We start from the raw sequence: 18,446 nt of genomic DNA, 5'->3' as shown, positions 1-18,446 counted from the left end.
GTTTTTTGTATGTGTGTCTTATTTTGAGATATTAACTTGGGGGATTTGCTTTTGTGTGCTCCCTTTTGTCTTTTCCTTCATTCAAGTTCTCTATAAATCACTTCCAGAAAGAAGGAACAGAAAGCAAAAGTCGTCTTTCCGTCTTTTGTTTTTCATAAAGGTTTTACAGTTATAAAGAGTAAGAAAGTGCAAGGACGAATGGGAGCGCACAAGAAAAATCGGCTGGGCTTGGGAGAAACATAAAGCAAGGCATCTCACCAGACTAAAGGAGATACTCGCAAGCTGGGGCAGAAGGAGAGAAAGGGAGAGGCAGAGAGAAGGAGAGACAGAGAGAAACACACAGGGAGAGCTGTTGCATCCTAAATAATGGCTTCCCAGTAGTGCCCTGGGGAGGCGCCCTCACCCTAAAGAAAGAGGAAGGGCAATGTACTACGTCAAGCTCATGGGGCCTCAGGCAGACAGAGCGATGGAGACTCTCAGGGGATGTGTTGAAAGGAAGCAGTGCAGAGTACTGTTCCTGCTGGCGCCACAGGGACATGTGAGCAGGACCAAAGATTGTCTCAGTGGTGACCTGGAATGGTGGACATGGAGTGGTGACCTTGGCCAATAGAAAGCCAAAGACCAGAGGCTATGCATGTGCGTGGGTGCCTGCATGCCCTCTTCCCCCAACCCCCACAAAAGAGCCTGCAACGTGGCGTCTTCTGGAATTAGGAGGGTACAGATGAAAGCCTCAAAAAGGATGGGAGTTCAATGTCTCACCAACTGGTGAAGACAGAAATACACTGATTTTTGAAAGGTGAAGAGATATGTTTCTTTCACACTCAATTAATGGACAGATTCATATATGCAACTACATAAATTCCTATAAATACATTTATGTCATATATATATATATATATATATATATATATATATATATATATGTATGTATTAGCCTAAATATCCTAAATAGATCTCAAAAATCTCCGGGGGAGGGACGGACAGAAATAGGGTAAATATTTTTTTAAAAAAATAAGAAGTTTTGTGCTATTTCAGAATTGAAATAGCAATCAGGTAGATTCTTTAAAAAAAAAAAAAATAGAGAAAAACGATCTGCTTTGTTTCCCACTGAAGTTAATCACTTTTGCCCCAAGATTCCATATGTGAGTCAAATTTTAAAAAAACGGATCTTAAATCCTGGCCAAAACAAGATTTAGTGAGAAGGTGCACTAACTGGAAACCCTTTTATTTTTTCTTTCATGACTACTTCTTTAAGCTAGTTTCTTAAGGATTTCTCTCATGCGTGTGTGAGTGTGTGCACGCGTGTGTTCCTGTTATCTTATGATTTCAGTAAGTGAAGACTTAGTAAGTGATATCGCAGTAAGCTCATACTCTAGTTAAACCAGAGGCTAGAGAATCATCTTTTAAGAAGAAGAAAATGTCTATCTCCCTTGAAGATTTCTTCCTCTGACTTGCCTGACTGATGAATTTGGCATATAAATACACTGTCTCAGAATTGTCTTCTCACTGATGAGACTTTCTTCTCCTTCCAGGCACCAGAATCTAATTTAAACTAGTTCCTGTGAAGATCAAAAATGTATCCAGTGCATTTTTCTCCCTCTTGCATTTTACAAGGCAAAGAAATGCAAGCTAGGAGTAAAATAGACATTTTGTTTTTTCTACTGTACACCTTACTGCTTTCCAGATGAAATGTGAGTCCAAAGTTTTTAATTCATGGACTGTTTTCATGGATGAGCTCCACTTCCTTTAGACATTGACTTTTCCTGGAGTTCTATCAAAGCAGTTAATGCCTTTGGTATTTCCTAAAAGCCGTGCTTCCAGGAAAGGCAGGCATGCCCTCCCCTCCGCTCCCTCCAGCTTTATTGAGGTATAATTGAAATTAAAATTGTTTGTATTTAAAGTGCATACAAGGTTAGGTGCAACTTGATGTTTTCATATATTTATGCAATGTGAGTTAATCACCACAGTCAAGCTAATGAACATATCCATCACCCGTATACTTACCGTGTTCGTTGTTTATTCCTGTGCCTGTGTAGTGACAACATTTAAGATCTACCCTACTAGCAAATTTCATCTACTTTTCCTTTAAGGATTTCCAGCTTGGGAAGCTCTGCCTTGTCACAAACACCCTCCTTCCCTTTGGAAACAGGATCTCTATGGTTTCAGATCCCCTTCCTGAACTGAGTCCATCTTTTCTTTTACATGTGAATATTTTATATGTCTTCAGTGAGCGTTAGGGTTTCTATGGGTAGTTTGCAAAGGGCACACAGCTCTTATAAAATTTGAATCCATGTAGTAATACTGTTGACCTAGGAAGTCAAAGATGCACTGGAAGGAAACAAAATGTTTTGTGTTTTTTTTTTCAAAAAACATCTCTACCATAAACGCAGTCAACAGTAGGCAGTAAACATCACAAAACTAATATGTTATTTTCCTGTGGGACAAGAGGATGTTTCCCAAATAAAACCACCACTCAAACGAAGCAGTGTAGCCCAAATCAATTTTTCGCATTAAATCTAATATGTGAAAATCTGCTTTTTCACAAACTGTAGAAATAGTGTCTAGGTCTTGAACGGAACAAAAATAGACTATTTTTGTTATGTGAATAGTCTATTCACATAAGAATTAGTTCTGCTATCTTCATCTGCTATCCGTCGTCATCCTACCAGACTTCTCAAAGCCCAAATATCTCAGAAGTCTCTTGTTCAATTTGCATTTGGAAACTCAAAATGTATTTGACATTTTTATTTCTATCAGTTCTATTTAAATTGGGTCAACATTTGTTGACCGCCCATGACAGCATTTTTATTAAACTCAAGGATGCTACATTTATACAGTCCGAATTTGATTGCTGGAACTTTGCTAGCTGTTAACCAGGAAGGCAAGTTACGTAGCCACCTGAAGCCTCAGGATCCTACCTCGTAAAATGGGAATAATAAAAAATGGAGAAGGATCTAACTCAGCATTGCTGGGATGATTGTAAGAGGTCATTGTAACGATCTTAAGGGAGACGTGCTCAATAAAGTGTTGCTAATCTCATTATCTCTGTGTCCAGGATAGTTGCTAGAAATTGGGGATATGGGCCCGAGGAAAATCAGTTCTCCTGTTCAAGGAGCTCCCTGATTCGTGGGGAGGGGTGAGGCACAAATGGGTAAGCAAATGGCGCGTAGCCAGTCCCGGTACTAAGACCACACTAGAAGTCCACAGAACAGACTAGTGGACAACAGAAAAGGAAGTCAATTCTCACTGATACTAGGATATTAGAAAAGGCTTCCTGCAGAGGCAACATGGCTCAGGTTGGAAGGATGAGGTGGGTAATGTTTTGAGGGAGGGAAATGGAGAAGGGGGAGTAGGGAAATGGCTGTGTACCAAAAGACACTGACGTGGCCACATATTGTCCCTGGCCCATAATAGAATCCCAGCCATAAGAAATACGCAGGAATAAATGAAAGCATGATAAGTATATGGACGTCTCAAAGCAGTGTGTTGACATCTCTTAAGTGATAATCACTTGGTGGTTTGCATGTTCCAGAAAGCCTCTCAAGACTTGTGCTGAGCTAATGCTGTCATTCAGAAACAGAATGCTTTAGGGGCTGCATGGCATTGTGTCTTCCCAACAAGAAGAACGACATTTGAATCGAATTGTGTCATCCATGCTCTTGTTGTAAAACACCCTGTCCTAACACCCCTACAGCAAAGGAAAGTTCAGAGGAGTCAGCTGAGCAGATGCAATGTTTTCTCCCTGATACATTAGTTTCAACTTCTAGGTTCATGAAATTCTTTGAGTTTCTTTCTGTAGCGTGCTATGCTCATTCATCAGCCTGAGTCATTTTATCTGATTGGGTCCAACTCCCCCTCCTTGGCACGCCTCCTTTTGCTGCTGAATAAATCATACTGGGATATGTCCAGGAGGAAGATTTTCATAGGAAAGTTCCATCTGCATTCAACCCCTCATTTATTCAGGCTGAGTTCTCAGGCTCCCAAGGAGAAAGAAGTGAGAAAATAAAGAGGTGTCTTCCACTGCCAAGTATACTAATACGGTCATTAGCACAGATGACTTGGGGCTATGAGAGAAAGGAGAGGACACAGCTGCCCACAGTCCTGCCTTAGGGTCTGCGGGAACCCCCCCTCCTCCCCCCTCAGCCCCCTGTCCTGCTTGGGCTCCCTCCTCAAGTCGAGACTTAATAGCCACCCCAGAATTTCAGGATAGCTGGGGAGGCCGATGAGTCCAAGGAATTTAGGAGGAAGAAGCAAGCAGCGTTTCATTCTCAGGGATATATAATTCCGGGAATTATTTCACTAAGACCTAGATAAATGCAAAACTGAGGTTTTCTTGGGGGGAGGGGTGTTTTGCCCCTAACTTCCAGCCTCCTGGGATAGGCCCCTAGCTACTCTGGGAAATCCTTACGGTTAAATTAATTCATCTACAAACGGGGTTACAAATGGAATTGACCTTCTTTCTATTTCAAATTGAGCATTTAATTTTGTTCTCTTTACTGAGGGATGGTAGGATAGAACCCTAAAGGACTGGGGTGAAGGAGTCATCCCCAGGATGTGTACCACATCCCAGAAATCCACTGCTCAGGGACCTGGTAAAAATGTGAGAGGCTTCTTCCCTCTTCTCCTGGGATTCTCTGTGCAAGGCCAGTTCTGGGTGTAAACCGAACCCCGTGTGTGTGGAAAAGAAGGCATTAAAAGGAAAGATTTAAACCCCTTGTTTCTGGGACACGGTGGACACAAATCACCCTGGAGGTGGTGTGTGTGCTTGGGGAGGTGGGCATCCAGAGCTATTCCTGCTCAGCGCAGGCAGGGGGAGGGGAGTTTCTCTTCGCGAGGGCAGAGGCCAGCACTCGCTCTAGAGGGGCAAAGAGGGCGGCGAAGCGATCATTTGGGCTTTCTTGGGACGCCACGGGGAGCCGCGAAAGCGCCCAGGGCCTGACGTCATTGGCCATCAGCTGACTGTGCTCAGGGCCCGGGCTCCACCGGCTGCAGCCACTGTCGCGGTGGCGGAGGTGGCGGCCCCCGCGGCTCCACCACCTGCAGCCGGGCTCGGGATTGCGGCGGCCGCTCTCGCCCTGCGGACCCTGCACCTGAAGCCCCTGCTCAGGCCGGCGTGGGCGCGAACAGCACGCTCCCACCGAGCTGCGCCTTGGTGTGCCCCCAGCGCCCCAGAAGCTTTGTCCGCATCCGCGCCCGGAGCCCAGCGGGCGGGAAACCGTGGCTCCAGCGGGCGGCTGGAAATACCTTCTCCGGGTCCTCCTCCTGAACCCCTCCTATAAGCAGGGGGATACTTGGTGTGCGACGCAGCCCGGGGCGCGCCCTCCACCCGTCCAGACTGGTGTAGTAAAGAGACTCCGCAGGAAGCTGCCTGACTCCGCAGGAAGCTGCTCTTGGGGTATTTTGCTTTCTATCCCAAAAGTTGGCTTTGCCAAAAGACGCCCCGGCGGTGAGGGCGGAAAGGAGATCCTCAATTCCGCGCCTTGGGCTCTCCGAGTCCGTGGGCTAAGCGGCCTACGAGTCCTGGCTGCGCACCTGCAGAGGACCAGAGCCAGTGCCTAAAAAAGAACAGCGGAGGAACCGGCCTGCGCTGCCAGCTGGAGCGCGGGATCTGCGCGCCCGGGCAAGGCGGGGGGCCCTGCCGCCCGCCCAAGCCGGCAGCCGTCCCCTCCCACGCCGCTCTGCTAGTGCTGCTGCCTTCAAGACCTGGGGTGTCCGGACCAGGTCTGGGTGCCAGGTCCCCGCCACCGCCCCTAGCCGACCCCCTGTTCCGGGGGCGTGGCTTGGCGCGAGGGCGGGTTTTATTGGCGGTGGGTGTCTGAGCGATCTGACAGGTCTCCAAATTTCTCCCGGTCGCCTGGTGCCCGCAGCGCACTTCAGAGCGCCAGGGTGGCACGCGGCGCTTCCCTGGACCCCGAAGCGTCTCAGTCGACTTCCTGGCGGCCTCGGGCCTCCTTTCTCGCCCGAACCTTACACCCGCCATACCGACGGAGCTCGGATCCGCACCGGTGGCTTCTCTTCGTTCTCAGAGCTGTTGGCTTTGGAGCCCACCCCACTTTTTCCTACCCCCGCCTCCCGCTTCTCCCAGCTCCTGGCCAAATGGACTCCAAGGAGCGCAGTGAAGGGAATGGGAACTGTGTATTGCAACTCCGCGGTAGCACAGCTGGAAGGGTTGATCTCGTCTTGTTGCAGAGACTGGGACCCTGAGGCCCTCCCCCTGCTCCGAGGAATGCGTCGGGCCAGAGCCGGCGCTGCTCTGTCAGTCCTGGCTCAGGAAGCGGAGACAGCCAGAAATGAGCCAGAAGGGTGCCTCAGCACACCCTCTCCTTCAAGTTAACTGTTTGGTGACTTGTTGGCGCTGAGGCTACCACCTTTTCAACCCTCCCGCCGGGGCTCCCGGCCACCGCATGGTCCCGCACTCCTCCCCCTTCGTTGCCTCCGCCCCCAGCTCCGCCCTGGCTCCCCATCCCGGAGCCATGGAGTTCTCCGAAGGGCTCTGTTCTAGCCACTGCTGCTAACTTCGCACCCATCGCCTCTGCCACCACTGGTCACCCTAGGCCAGCCCCCCGCAGTCTCCGAGTCGTGGGCGTCCCGAGCCCAGTGCCGCAGCCAGGACCCGCCCGGCGCTCAGCAGAAGCGCGGCGCCCAGGCGCCTCTTGGAGAGCAAAGACTGCGCCAAGACGCTGATCCGAGAACCAGTCAAGAAGCCTGAGCCCGGGAAGGGGGCTCCGTGGCTCAGCGCCGCCGCGGCTTCTACAGACAAATAGCCTCCGCTGCCGCTCACCCAAGCTGCGCGGGTTGGCGGGAGGGCGGCGCGCAAGGACGCAGGGGTCTGCGACGATCCTCCTGGCGCCCTTTGCCCCGCAGCACACTATGACCTGATGTGCAGGGGCCCTCCTGCCCAGGGCTCCTGCAACCGGGCGGCGGGGGACAGAAAGGTTCGCCGCCAATCTCCTAGGAGGCCGCCTTTGGGTCTTTAGGAACCCCCTCCCCCAGCCTCCCCGCCCGGGTTCTGCGCCTCCCTCCCTGCGGCCTGGCGCCATGGAGCTCTCCGATGTGCGCTGCCTTAGCGGCAGCGAGGAACTCTACACCATCCACCCGACGCCCCCGGCCGGCGACGGCGGGAGCGGCTCTCGGCCGCAGCGGCTGCTGTGGCAGACAGCCGTGCGGCACATCACCGAGCAGCGCTTCATTCACGGGCACCGGGGCAGCGGCGGCGGGAGCGGAGGATCCGGCAAAGGCTCGGACTCTGCAGGCGGCGGCCCCAACCACCACGCGTCGCAGCTGTCCGGGGACTCGGCACTGCCCCTCTACTCGCTGGGCCCGGGGGAGAGAGCACACAGCACTGGCAGCACCAAGGTCTTCCCGGAACGCAGCGGGAGCGGCAGTGCCAGTGGCAGCGGGGGAGGAGGCGACCTGGGCTTCCTGCACCTTGACTGCGCCCCGAGCAACTCGGATTTCTTCCTCAATGGGGGCTATAGCTACCGAGGGGTCATTTTCCCCACCCTGCGTAACTCCTTCAAGTCCCGAGATCTGGAGCGTCTCTACCAGCGCTATTTCCTGGGCCAGAGGCGCAAATCCGAGGTGGTGATGAACGTGCTGGACGTGCTGACCAAACTCACCCTCTTGGTTCTCCACTTGAGCCTGGCCTCCGCCCCCATGGACCCGCTCAAGGGCATCCTGCTGGGCTTCTTCACGGGCATCGAGGTGGTGATCTGCGCCCTGGTGGTGGTCAGGAAGGACACCACGTCACACACATACCTGCAGTACAGCGGCGTGGTCACCTGGGTGGCCATGACCACCCAGGTCCTGGCAGCAGGCCTCGGTTACGGGCTGCTGGGTGATGGCATAGGCTATGTGTTGTTCACTCTGTTTGCCACCTACAGCATGCTGCCGCTGCCTCTCACCTGGGCCATCCTGGCCGGCCTGGGCACCTCGCTGCTGCAGGTGGTCCTTCAAGTGGTCATCCCCCGCCTGGCAGTCATTTCCATCAACCAGGTAACTCCTGCCAGCCTTGCTCGTCCCCCCTGAGCTCCCCTGGGCTATTTAGAAATAGCTGTCTGAGAGGCAGGGCTGCCTGTTCCCTTTGAGTCCCCTCCCCCAGCCTGGCGCGCTGCCTTGTGCCTAGGAGGTCCTGGATAACGGGGGGTGGATTTCTCTCAAAGGAGTTGGAACTAAACGACCTCTAAAGTTTCTTCCAACTCTCCCCCTCTCCTCTGATTCCGTGAGTAATTCTGCTCTGACATCAGCTTAGAAGCAGTCTTCATTCTGTTCCACGCACATCCACCCCAGGGTCTGCAGCCTCGGGAGCAGGAGACAGAGGGGAGGAGAAGCACCTGGTTTAGAAGGTGACCCATTCCTTAATAGCTTTGTGCATGAGAGTCACAGCAGGGTGTTGTGAGGGACTCAGGGATTCCGAACTGGATTTCTGTGCATCTCTTTGCCACAAATCCTCAACTCCTGGAAGAATCAACATTTGCTGAGCATATACCAATCGCCAGTGTTGGGAGCCCTGTTGTATTGTCTCACCCAATCCTTCAGACAATCCTATGACACCTGTTTTATCAGGGGATGCTTTATTGCGTTGGGGATCTGAGATGATGTTTTTTAATGGAATCCAACCCCAGTGCTTTGAATAAATTAACCTCAGGTATTGGGGTTGGTTTGTGTGTGGGGGGTTATCATTGGCAAAAAGTGCAAGTTTTGCTTAATTGAAAAGGGTATTTTGACTTGGATGGTTTGAAATATTTAGGTGGAACCTGATTCTTTAGTTCTCTTTCTCCTTTCTCCCCCTTTCTTCCTATCTTTCCCCATTAAATATGGATGTGTTTGTGTGAACAAAGTTCCCATTGTCTGTGAATGAGAAGGTAGAGAGTGCCTCTATTGTTTAAGTTCATTAAAATCAATAGATAATTAATGGCTTGGCACTTCCTTTGCCAAATGTCTGGTAGGTAGCAGGAGACTAAATTTGGGGACTTCCCTAAAAATGTGGGAAACATGTCAGCTGGAGGATTTTCACATAGACGGCTGATGAGAGCCGCTGGGACAGGAGGCTGCTTTGTATATTCCTGCTCGAGCCTCAGCCTCTGTGCCACCTTAGCTGTATTGGAAGGTTAAAAACCCCTCTTCCTTGTGGTCAGGTTTGAATATTGTCCCCAAAGTGGTACAGTACCTCTGAAAATTGCTCCGGATTTGTAGAACACTCAGGAGAGTGCTTTACCCATCACTGACCTGGGCTACCAGTCAGTCTGAATCTCTTCCTTCTCTAATGGCTTGCTGTCCATTTGCTCAAGTTAGTTATCTGGCTGGCTGCTTTTACAGGGTTTTTTGAAGTCTCTCTGGGTACAGCAAAGAGTATATAAATTACGTGGCTGTGATCATCAGGCATGAGATGGAGCGATGCTAGGTAAGGGCTGACCAGCTGAACTCCTTATGAAAGACAATAATGAACATTTCCACAAAAGTACCAGGAACATTTAATACCCACATATGATAAAGACTCAATTGGGGATTGTATAAAATTTATTTTAACTATGTTTCTCCATCCTGTTTGCACATGGATATGAAGCCCATTATCGTCAAAATCTCTCGCTTTCTTCCAAGCTCTCTCTTTATTTTTTCATTTTCTTTACTATGTACCTAGACATTAGCAGATCTCTCTTCCCCCCTTACTCCCTTCCCTTTTCCCCTTCTTATCCTCTTCTTTCCCCCTCTCTTCTTTCTTTTCCCTTCTCTTTTTTCACTATGAATTGTTTTCACAATATATCATAGCTATCTGATCAGTTTCAGGAAATTCCATTTATTATAACCTACTGCTTCGCATACACTAGCCTTCCTTAGTACACATCTCTAAAAGATTCCATCAAGTCAGTTTGGAATAGTATTTAGAATAACACATCCTAAGTGGCAAATGATGAATATTTTCTAAGTTCTAAGTATAGAGACACTTTTCTTGCCAAGTGAATCAAGAAAGTAAATTTTGGCTCCATATTTGTTTTATACTCTACTCAAATACTGCCAGATGGCAGAAGATTTAAAAATAACCCCAAAATGTCTTCCCACTCCCACCTCATCATAAACAATCATTCGCTGTGAAAACCAAGGGCCTGGTACATGCAAGCGGAGCTCACTCAACTTTCTCTTTGGGTAGGGATCATAGATGAACTACCATTTCTGAAGTTGAGTCACCTTTTACCGGACTCTGTGAACAACTAGAGCGCTCTCCTTCCCTTTAGGTGCTGAAAGAACCTTGTGGCTTTGGCTACAAAACGTTTTCCTTTGGCGCCCTCTAGAGGTTCAAGCTTCGTTCTTAGATCCTGCAGATGGAGGATGAACTGGAGAATTAATCGCTTTAAAAATTTTTAAAAATCTGTTATTTTTGAATAGGTACTGTTTAGTTTTCCCTGCTTGGTAATATACAAGATATGCTAAAAGAAACCTTCTAACGACCTCACATAACGACTGGGATAAAATCCTAACTCCTTTCCATAGCCTCCCCTACCCTCTATGAGCTGGCTACTGCTTTTCTAATTTCATTTCCTTCTCTTCTCCTCCTCAGGCTCCAAATACACTGTCCATTTTCTGTGTTTCAAATATCCCAAGCGCTTTCCCACTTCTCAGCCTCTGTACCTGCTGCCTGGAACAATTTTTCCCAGGTCTTCACGTGACTGATACATCTCATTCTTCCAGACTCAGTTCTAATGCCCCTCTCTAGTGAATGACGTGTCTTCTTTTCTCCAGAGCACATACACTACCTGAAATTATCTTACTTGTCTATATTTATTATGTTTCTTCCCACTGCCCCCACACGCTCAAACGGAAACACCACCTTAGGGCAAAGATGTTGTCTATGGTGTTTACCACTTTATCCTCAGCACCCAAAAAAATGCCAAGAACGCACAGCCACTGAATGAACAAGACAGCTCATTGCATGGGCAGTATTATAAAATACCCATGTCCCCTGACGCTGTGTTGGTGAATGCTTTCTACACACACATGTAAGTTATGTGTATGTAAGGCAGTCTTTTACACCTAATGCCTTTGGAGAAATCCCTTACATTTGTACAATATTTTACATGTAGCTGAGTGCCTTTACATACACTGCCACATCTAGTGGTGACAAACAGATGGTATCATCCTTCATTTTCATTTCAGAGAAGAATGCCTGACTCTTGGAATCTTTAAAGGGACGTCCCAAAGATGACGAGCCTAACAGGTGGTGAGAGCAGGGTTCGAATCCTGGCTCCAATGCCGATCTTTCTTTAGACACCCTTTAGAGGTTGTCCTTCCGAACACATGAGCACTTGAAATGGCTCAAGAGCGAGGGGTACCTGTTTCTCTGCTCAAGAGAGCCATACTCCATGTAGCACACGAATTAACACTTAATGAGAAAGCCAAAGGAAATCATGAGAGAAAATGACTGAATTTCTGGGGATAGGCTCTTTATAGTAAGCTCATCGTCCTTCTCAGCTGGAGACACATTTGTCAACTGGAAGCCGTAAACACTGGCATGTCATCTTTCTCTACATTAATCTTGATTCCTATTACGGGGATGGCTCACGTTTAACTTGGTCTTTTCAAGAAGCAGGAAGCTGGAGCGAGTATACAGTCAACACAGGTGAGCAGCTGTTTCACTTCGCTGAAAATGCCGTTTTCGTTTTTTTTATTGGTTTCAGGTGCACAAAACAATGTAATAGTTAGACATTTATCATTTCGATCCCTCATACAGTGATAACCCCTCTCCCCCCATCCACTACCCCTCTGACATCGCACAGCCATTACATTTCCATTGTCTCCATTCCTAATGCTGTACTCCGCTTCTCGTAACTATATGTATATATATAAAATTGTAGTTGACGTTCATTATTGTTCAGCTTCAGCTTCAATAGTAACAAGTGAGCCAATAATCGCCTTCCCGTGAGGGGATTAGGAAACAGTCGGAAACCACAAGATGGCCACGGGGTTTTGAAAATTAATCTGGGGAACGTAATCAATAATGTTGTAAAGATTTTGTAGGGTATCCGATGGACACGTGTCCCATTTGGGAGATCACCTCAGGGATGATGTAGATGCCTGATCACTGCACTGTACACCTGAAGCTGAACAATAATGAATGCCAACTATAATTTTATATATATATATGTATATATATATATGTATGTATATACTTACAAGAGGCGGAGTACAGCATTAGGAATAGAGACAGTGGAAACGTAATGGCTCGGTGCGATGTCAGAGGGATAGTGGATGGGGGAGGGGGTGCACACAGTGTGAGGGATATAAATGATAAACGTCTAAGTATTACTTTGTCTTGTGCACCTGAAACTAATAAAAAATTAAAAAATAAAAAATAAATAAAAAATCTGAGGAAAGAAAAATAAAATAATCGCCTTCCCTGAATCCATGCTATGAGAAGCCGCCTTTCCACTCTCCCTCCTAAAGGGCGTGTGGCTTGACAGGGTATCAACTAAGCTGCAAATCTCAGCAGATACCCCGTAGGAAGAGGTAGGCTCCTCTGTTCATTTAGATCATCACGTGCTGTCCACTGTGCATACAAGATGGAACCTAAATGGGGCCACTCAGGAGGTTCCTTGCCATCAGCGAAGAGATGGTTTATGATTCCTCCACTCAGTAAACAGAGAAGTTCACTAAAGACGTGGACTTGCCACCCAAACAAAGAGACTATTGTCCAGGGCAGATGTGATCACCCATGTACTTTCTAGGTCCAAAATGGCATTGGAAATACTGAGGAAAGGCTCAGAAGGTTCAAAGCTCAGTTCGGAGTGCTCCTGCTGTGTTGACCCTGACAAGCTCAGCTACAGGTAACACCGGGGCTGCAGTCATGCTCACCCTTTTCAAGTTACATCAGCTTCACGTATGTGATTTAAAGCAATGATGCCAGCGTCTTGATCCAGAGTCCCTCCGAGACACAGATTTTCCCCACATCATAAATTGTTTAGCCTGCTCGATCAGTAGACCCATCTGAAAAGTCACTATAAAATGACATTACGTGTATGAGTAAAATATTAATGATAAGGTGCGAGTTGCTAGGTTCTTTCACGGAGTAGATAATTCCAAGTCCTGTTGCCATAATTAGCGTTTTCCTCTCTTTTAATTGCTGGTGGCACTAATGTGATCTACTTAACATTTGAAACTAATTTCATTCTCATGCTTTAGCTCATTAGTGATAAGACAGTGAAAATCATTTAGTTATTGAAAAATGGAGAGGCAGCAATAGGTAACCAGAAAGACTGCTGCAGTATGCTTTCCTCTGCGGGGCTCTAAAATGTTAACGCTTGTGGCTCATTAGTCTTCTGTAACCTCTTCATGAGCTAGATAAGCAAAGTGTCAGAGTGGAGGTAACTCTAGGATAACTCTAGGAGTGAAGCCAGCCAGGTATGCAAGTCCAGGTTGGTTAGTGCTCAAAATCATGCTGTCAGATTTGAATTTCTCATGCAGCGTTTTCCTTCCTGCCTTACACAGATCCCAGCAAACGGTAGAGACTAGAGTCAGGAAAGTTCTAATTAAATCACAGTCATGAAAGTGGCTCATAGCAAGGGACTTTTACCGTTTGGCCTTTAAAATGTTCTTTGAGGGGAAAATGCCTTGTGATTTCTAGTATGAATAGGCGGGGTCCGGAGAGAAGCAGGTTTTGCATGTGCTTTCAAATGCATTTCTGATCATTTAAATCAAGGATTGACTTCACAATAGAGATAAAGTGACTGTAACGGAATTACCAACACCTCTTCCCGGCTTGTAAAGTTTAAATGTAAGAGTATATTGTATGTTCTTTATCTAAGACTGCTAGCTCAAATCAAATCAATGGACTAGTATGACTACTTAATGTACAGCGAGTGGAATTTAAACCATCCTAATTTGGTAGTTGATATCTAGTAGCCACTTCCTTCAAAACATACAAGTATCCATTAAATGAGTGTACCTCACTAGTTAATGGTATGCATTTTTCAAATCCCAAATATCTCCATTTCTGTACATTTTCCTTTAGCAAATTCTTATGTTAAAAAAAAAAAGAAACCATAATAATTGCCTCATCCCAGCATGTCTGAAAAAATGACTTTCAAAAACAGATTTGAGTGTCAACGTCCCCAAGAGATTCCTCTGAATGCCAGGAAGTGGAAATAGTCTCTCTACCTTGTAAAAATTACCCAGAGATTGTCCTTTTGGGTTCTGTCTTTTAGTTTCCCTGTGGGGTGGCGATGGGTAGAGAGTAGGCTTTGCAAAAGATATTTTTAATGACTTCTAAAATGACCAATTACATATAATCAGCCTGGTCTGTAGCCACCTTCGCCCTGGAATTGCACGTGGTTGTGGTGTCTGATTGAGAGAGAGTTGTAAAATGATTGTAGGGTGCATGCTTTGCAAGATTGAATTATGAGTGTGTTTTCCTTCAGATCTGGGAATGTCACCTGACTGGCATCCGTGGTTTGGAGCATAATTAGATTAAAACGGGGAGGACTGGTGGACTTTACTTCTGTAACAGCTGCTTCAATGTCACGCTAAGTAGGACAAATGCATTATTCATATTTACACCTTGATGATTGATGGTATTTTAAGAGCGCCTCAAAAATAACTGAAACCAAACATGAAAAGAAAAGGGATTAAAAAAATAAAAAAAAGTTTATCCCAAATTCAGTGCTGCTGGGAACGAAATCAAAGGACACTACTACCTGATATGACGTGTCACCGTTGTCTAAATATTTCTTAGGATGCTCCTCTATTCATTTCACAAGGGTGCCGATTTCAGTGGGTCCTGCATGTGTTTATTTTCAGAGTATAGGCGACCCTTGCAGCACTCGTCTCAAACCTTTCCTCTCACCAACAAATGGGCCCCATGTTGATTTCCTGTAAGACCAGCAGGGCCCAGAGTACACAGGTGGACAGCATATCAGTTCCCTTAACACACTGCTCTTGAAGTAGATTCTTTGCTTTCTCTGGGCTGGCATTCAAGGTAACAAACACTGAAGCTCAGCGAATTTCTGTGATCTGCACCTTTGAACCTCAAGTAGGAAGAGCATGGGTTCTGTCAGTAATTTCTTTTCTTCCCCGGCATTTTCTTGGGGCTCCAATAGAGGAACAGTGTCTTGGGGCTCCAATAGAGGAACGCTACTTTACCCAGCCCAGCTGGCCATAACAGGGCGGTGAAAGCCAGAATTATCTGCCCTGCGCTTCCCCAGGAAGCATAATTGGATTTACACACTCAAATTATATCATGTGAGTTTTGTTTATGAAGGACTATTTTAAGAAGTCAGGTCACTTAAGCAGCACTTGGGAAGCCAGCTTTTCTCACTGCAATATTTTTCAGTCAGCCCTGCAGGGTAGAGGAAGGAACACAGGGTAGAATGATTAACTGTTGAGGTGCCAGACATTCCAAGGGAGGCCTGGCCTCATCCTGGTAGGAATAACAGCTAACCTACCACTGATTGCAACTACGTGGCCCCCTTCTCACCAAATGAATTGGGATGGCAACTCAGTGTGGCGTCAGCTAAGCCTGCAGTTCATTGTTTCTTTGATATCTCTGCAGTGGAATCTGATCGGGCACGGCTGCGATTTGATATTTGAATTTCAGGGACGTAGATCACGTATTTAATACGTACAATACCTTGCACATGTATTAGTTACAGGCGTTTTCTATCCCTTCCATCCCTCTTCCTGACTTTTTTGACTGAACTCTCTTTTTGAAGCCCCAAATTCTCCTAAATCAGCAAATATAAAATTATTCCTGGTGAAGGCATGAGCTCGGTGTGAAATTAAATCATATTAATGTTTTGGGGTTTTTTTTAATGAGTAAATGTTTAAAACTGCCACCTCTATATAAAGTGCATATCAGTATAAAATTTTCACGCGAATCAAGAACTATTTTTGAACCATTGTGTAAACAACACGTTCTTGTCCTTTGTCAGCTGGTTTTCCAGTTGACTAGAGTAAACCATTTCAGAATCTTTTTTTCTATTTGTGTGTGTGATTACATGCTGAATACACATGATTGCTTATAAAATAGACGACTAAAGATTAGGGACTGCATAAGCAAAATACGTATATGTCTTTAATTTAGAATATGGGAATAAGAAATACAGCATAAAAAATTTAACAGAACTGGACAAAAAAAAAAAAAAAAAGAAAGAACACTGAGAGGCCTGGGGAGAGAAAGGCTGTAGAAGAGATATGGTGGATGTCCTCAAATATTTGGGGGTGCTTCCATGATGAGGAGAGAATGATTATGTTATGTGTATCCTCCAGAACAAAATAAAGACCAATGGGTGGTCGCTATAGCACCAGAGATTGAGGCTTTGTAACCAAATAGACCTGCCCAAGGGGCTGCCTTTTGAAGTGATGAGCTCTCTGTCAAGGGCTTCTTCGAGGGAAAGCTCTCTAGCAATCGACAGGTGATGGCCTAAAGGAGACTATCATGCAGAGAGGTCATTTCTGCAAGGTCAGGTGAAAACCGTTGGCTGCATGTCCAAGCCGTCATGGCTGCTTTGCAGGCAGGAAAAGGGAGAGGGCAAGGGACGAAAGGTAAAAGGCCAAGATTGCCAACCGAGTCAGCTGCCCATTTAGGAGCTCCTCTGGAATCTCCGCCCCGTGATGTCGGCTTATAATTCGGGTACCAGAATTCTGACGCAAGGCCACTCCCTCAGCAAGAGAGAGTGGCAAAAGTAGCCTAGATTTTACAGCCCCTCCAAAACTTAAGATTGCATTGGGAAGAAGGGAAGAAGGAGATTGAGTACATAAGTTGTTCAACAAATGTTTGTTGACTGCCTGTTGGGTTCTGCGTTCTGAGGCACAGCTATATACCCAACAGTCAAGGCTGTTGCTACAATGAGGCTGATACTTGAATAGATTTCAGGAGGGAGTTTGTGAGTCTGGTGCAGAGATGGGAGGTCTGTACCTGGCTCTTCGAACATGTCTGAAATGCAGCATCCCATACATATTTTACTCAAAGGCAAATCTTGGATAAGTCTTTTTACTACAGAACCCTAAAGCATGAAAAACCAAAGCTGCAGTGGATTTCTCTTAGGAGTTGCAGGAAAGAAAAGGTCAGACTCCAGAAGAAATTGTGCATGGACCTGGACCTTCCTTCCTAGTGAAGAGTGTAAAGGGACCCCGGGGAAGGGTTAAGAGGTCAGTTGTTTACCCATCCCCTCATCACAAACGGAATGCACCCCGTGTCTGGTGACCAGGAGATGGCACGAGGGAGCATCTGCCTCTTGTTGGAGACGGTCAGGCTGGTCTGTAGGTCTGGGCAATCCTCGTCACTCTGCGTTCACAGCGACCGCAGCTCAAAACTGAGCGACTTGCTTGGAGCTCTAGTCAATCCCCACACGAGGGTGGGCAGACAAGGGGCTTAGGCAAGGCTAGTCCCCTCTCCTCGGCACGTTGCTCCACCTGCATTTCCCCTATCAGACAATGTCGTAACATTCCCCCGTGCCCACCAGGCTGTGAGCCCCACAACGGTCAAGGATTTTACCTCACTCATCTTTGCGTCCCTTGAACCTAGCATAGCTCCTGGCTCACAGGCGGCTCTGAACACTGAACTTTTAAATGAGTGGATTGAATGAATATTACATGACCATCTCCTTGCCTTTGACCACCCCCCAGCAGACAGTCACAGTCATCAACAGGGAATGAGAAATCAGTGGGAGAGCAGAAATCAGGTTCTCTGGTCAATACGGGAAACAGCACACCAAGAGTTACCCCATGAAGTTACCCCATGAAGTAAGATGGGTAAACTGCGTTTTTGCTAGACATGTGTTAAAGAAGTGAGAGTTGATACCATGGAGAAAAGTTCAAGTGATTATTCAAATTATTTAAGTCAAAAAAAAAGTAGAAGAAAAAAAAAAAGAAGGAAAGAAAATAGAAGGAAAAAATATGAACCTAAATTATCCATAGGTGTTTGTCCATTCCTGAAAATTTTAAGCAGATCCAACTCTACAAAATGGCGTCCAAGTACTAAGGCAGGTCATGCCCTCTCACTGGCTTCCTTCTTCATTCCTCAGCACCCTGACTCTACATCCCAGCACCAACAGCTCACCCAGGCCTCCTCCTTGTGGTATACCCAAAATTGCTTCTTTGACCTGACCGCTCAGTGGTGCCCCCTTCTGGTCATCAGTGGATGTTCACCCTCTGGGGCTTCCTACCCCTGCTGCTGTGGGCAAGAGAGGTCCCCACCTTTCCCACCTGGCTCCTAGCACTCCACACCAGCCGGGCTAGTCTGCCTGACTCCTAAGAGGAGGACGTTGAACAACACTGGTTGACTTTGCCAAGCGCATTTACTGGGTAATGGCTTAGTCCGCCGTTTTTCACAGCTTAAAACCTATCACATAAAGACCAGTTTGTATCCTAACAGGACCAGTTTGTCTGTCAACTGCCTAACAGCAAAAACAAAGCTTGATTTTGGATATTGAAACCCAATGCAGTTAACTGAAGCAGTC

The 18,446-nt window shown here is 46.8% G+C and overlaps 1 protein-coding gene across 3 annotated transcripts in view; it reads left to right on the top strand.

The window, feature by feature from the left end:
- Positions 1 to 4,606: 4,606 nt before the first annotated feature.
- The window catches only part of ADCY8 (adenylate cyclase 8), a 176,507-nt gene continuing 162,667 nt past the window's right edge, over positions 4,607 to 18,446 (top strand). For 2 of the 3 annotated variants that reach the window (XM_033126471.1, XM_033126474.1), the window contains exon 1: positions 4,607 to 7,995. In XM_033126471.1, the coding sequence (XP_032982362.1) occupies positions 7,039 to 7,995 (957 nt within the window). In that variant the 5' untranslated portion in view covers positions 4,607 to 7,038. The remainder of the gene's footprint in view (positions 7,996 to 18,446) is intronic. The other variant, XM_033126473.1, reaches the window with a different exon arrangement.

Source organism: Rhinolophus ferrumequinum, chromosome 14, assembly GCF_004115265.2.
Source record: "Rhinolophus ferrumequinum isolate MPI-CBG mRhiFer1 chromosome 14, mRhiFer1_v1.p, whole genome shotgun sequence".
NCBI classification, from domain to species: Eukaryota; Metazoa; Chordata; class Mammalia; order Chiroptera; family Rhinolophidae; genus Rhinolophus; species Rhinolophus ferrumequinum.
Note: the sequence above shows the minus strand (reverse complement) of the source record. Positions and strands in the feature narration are given on the sequence as shown.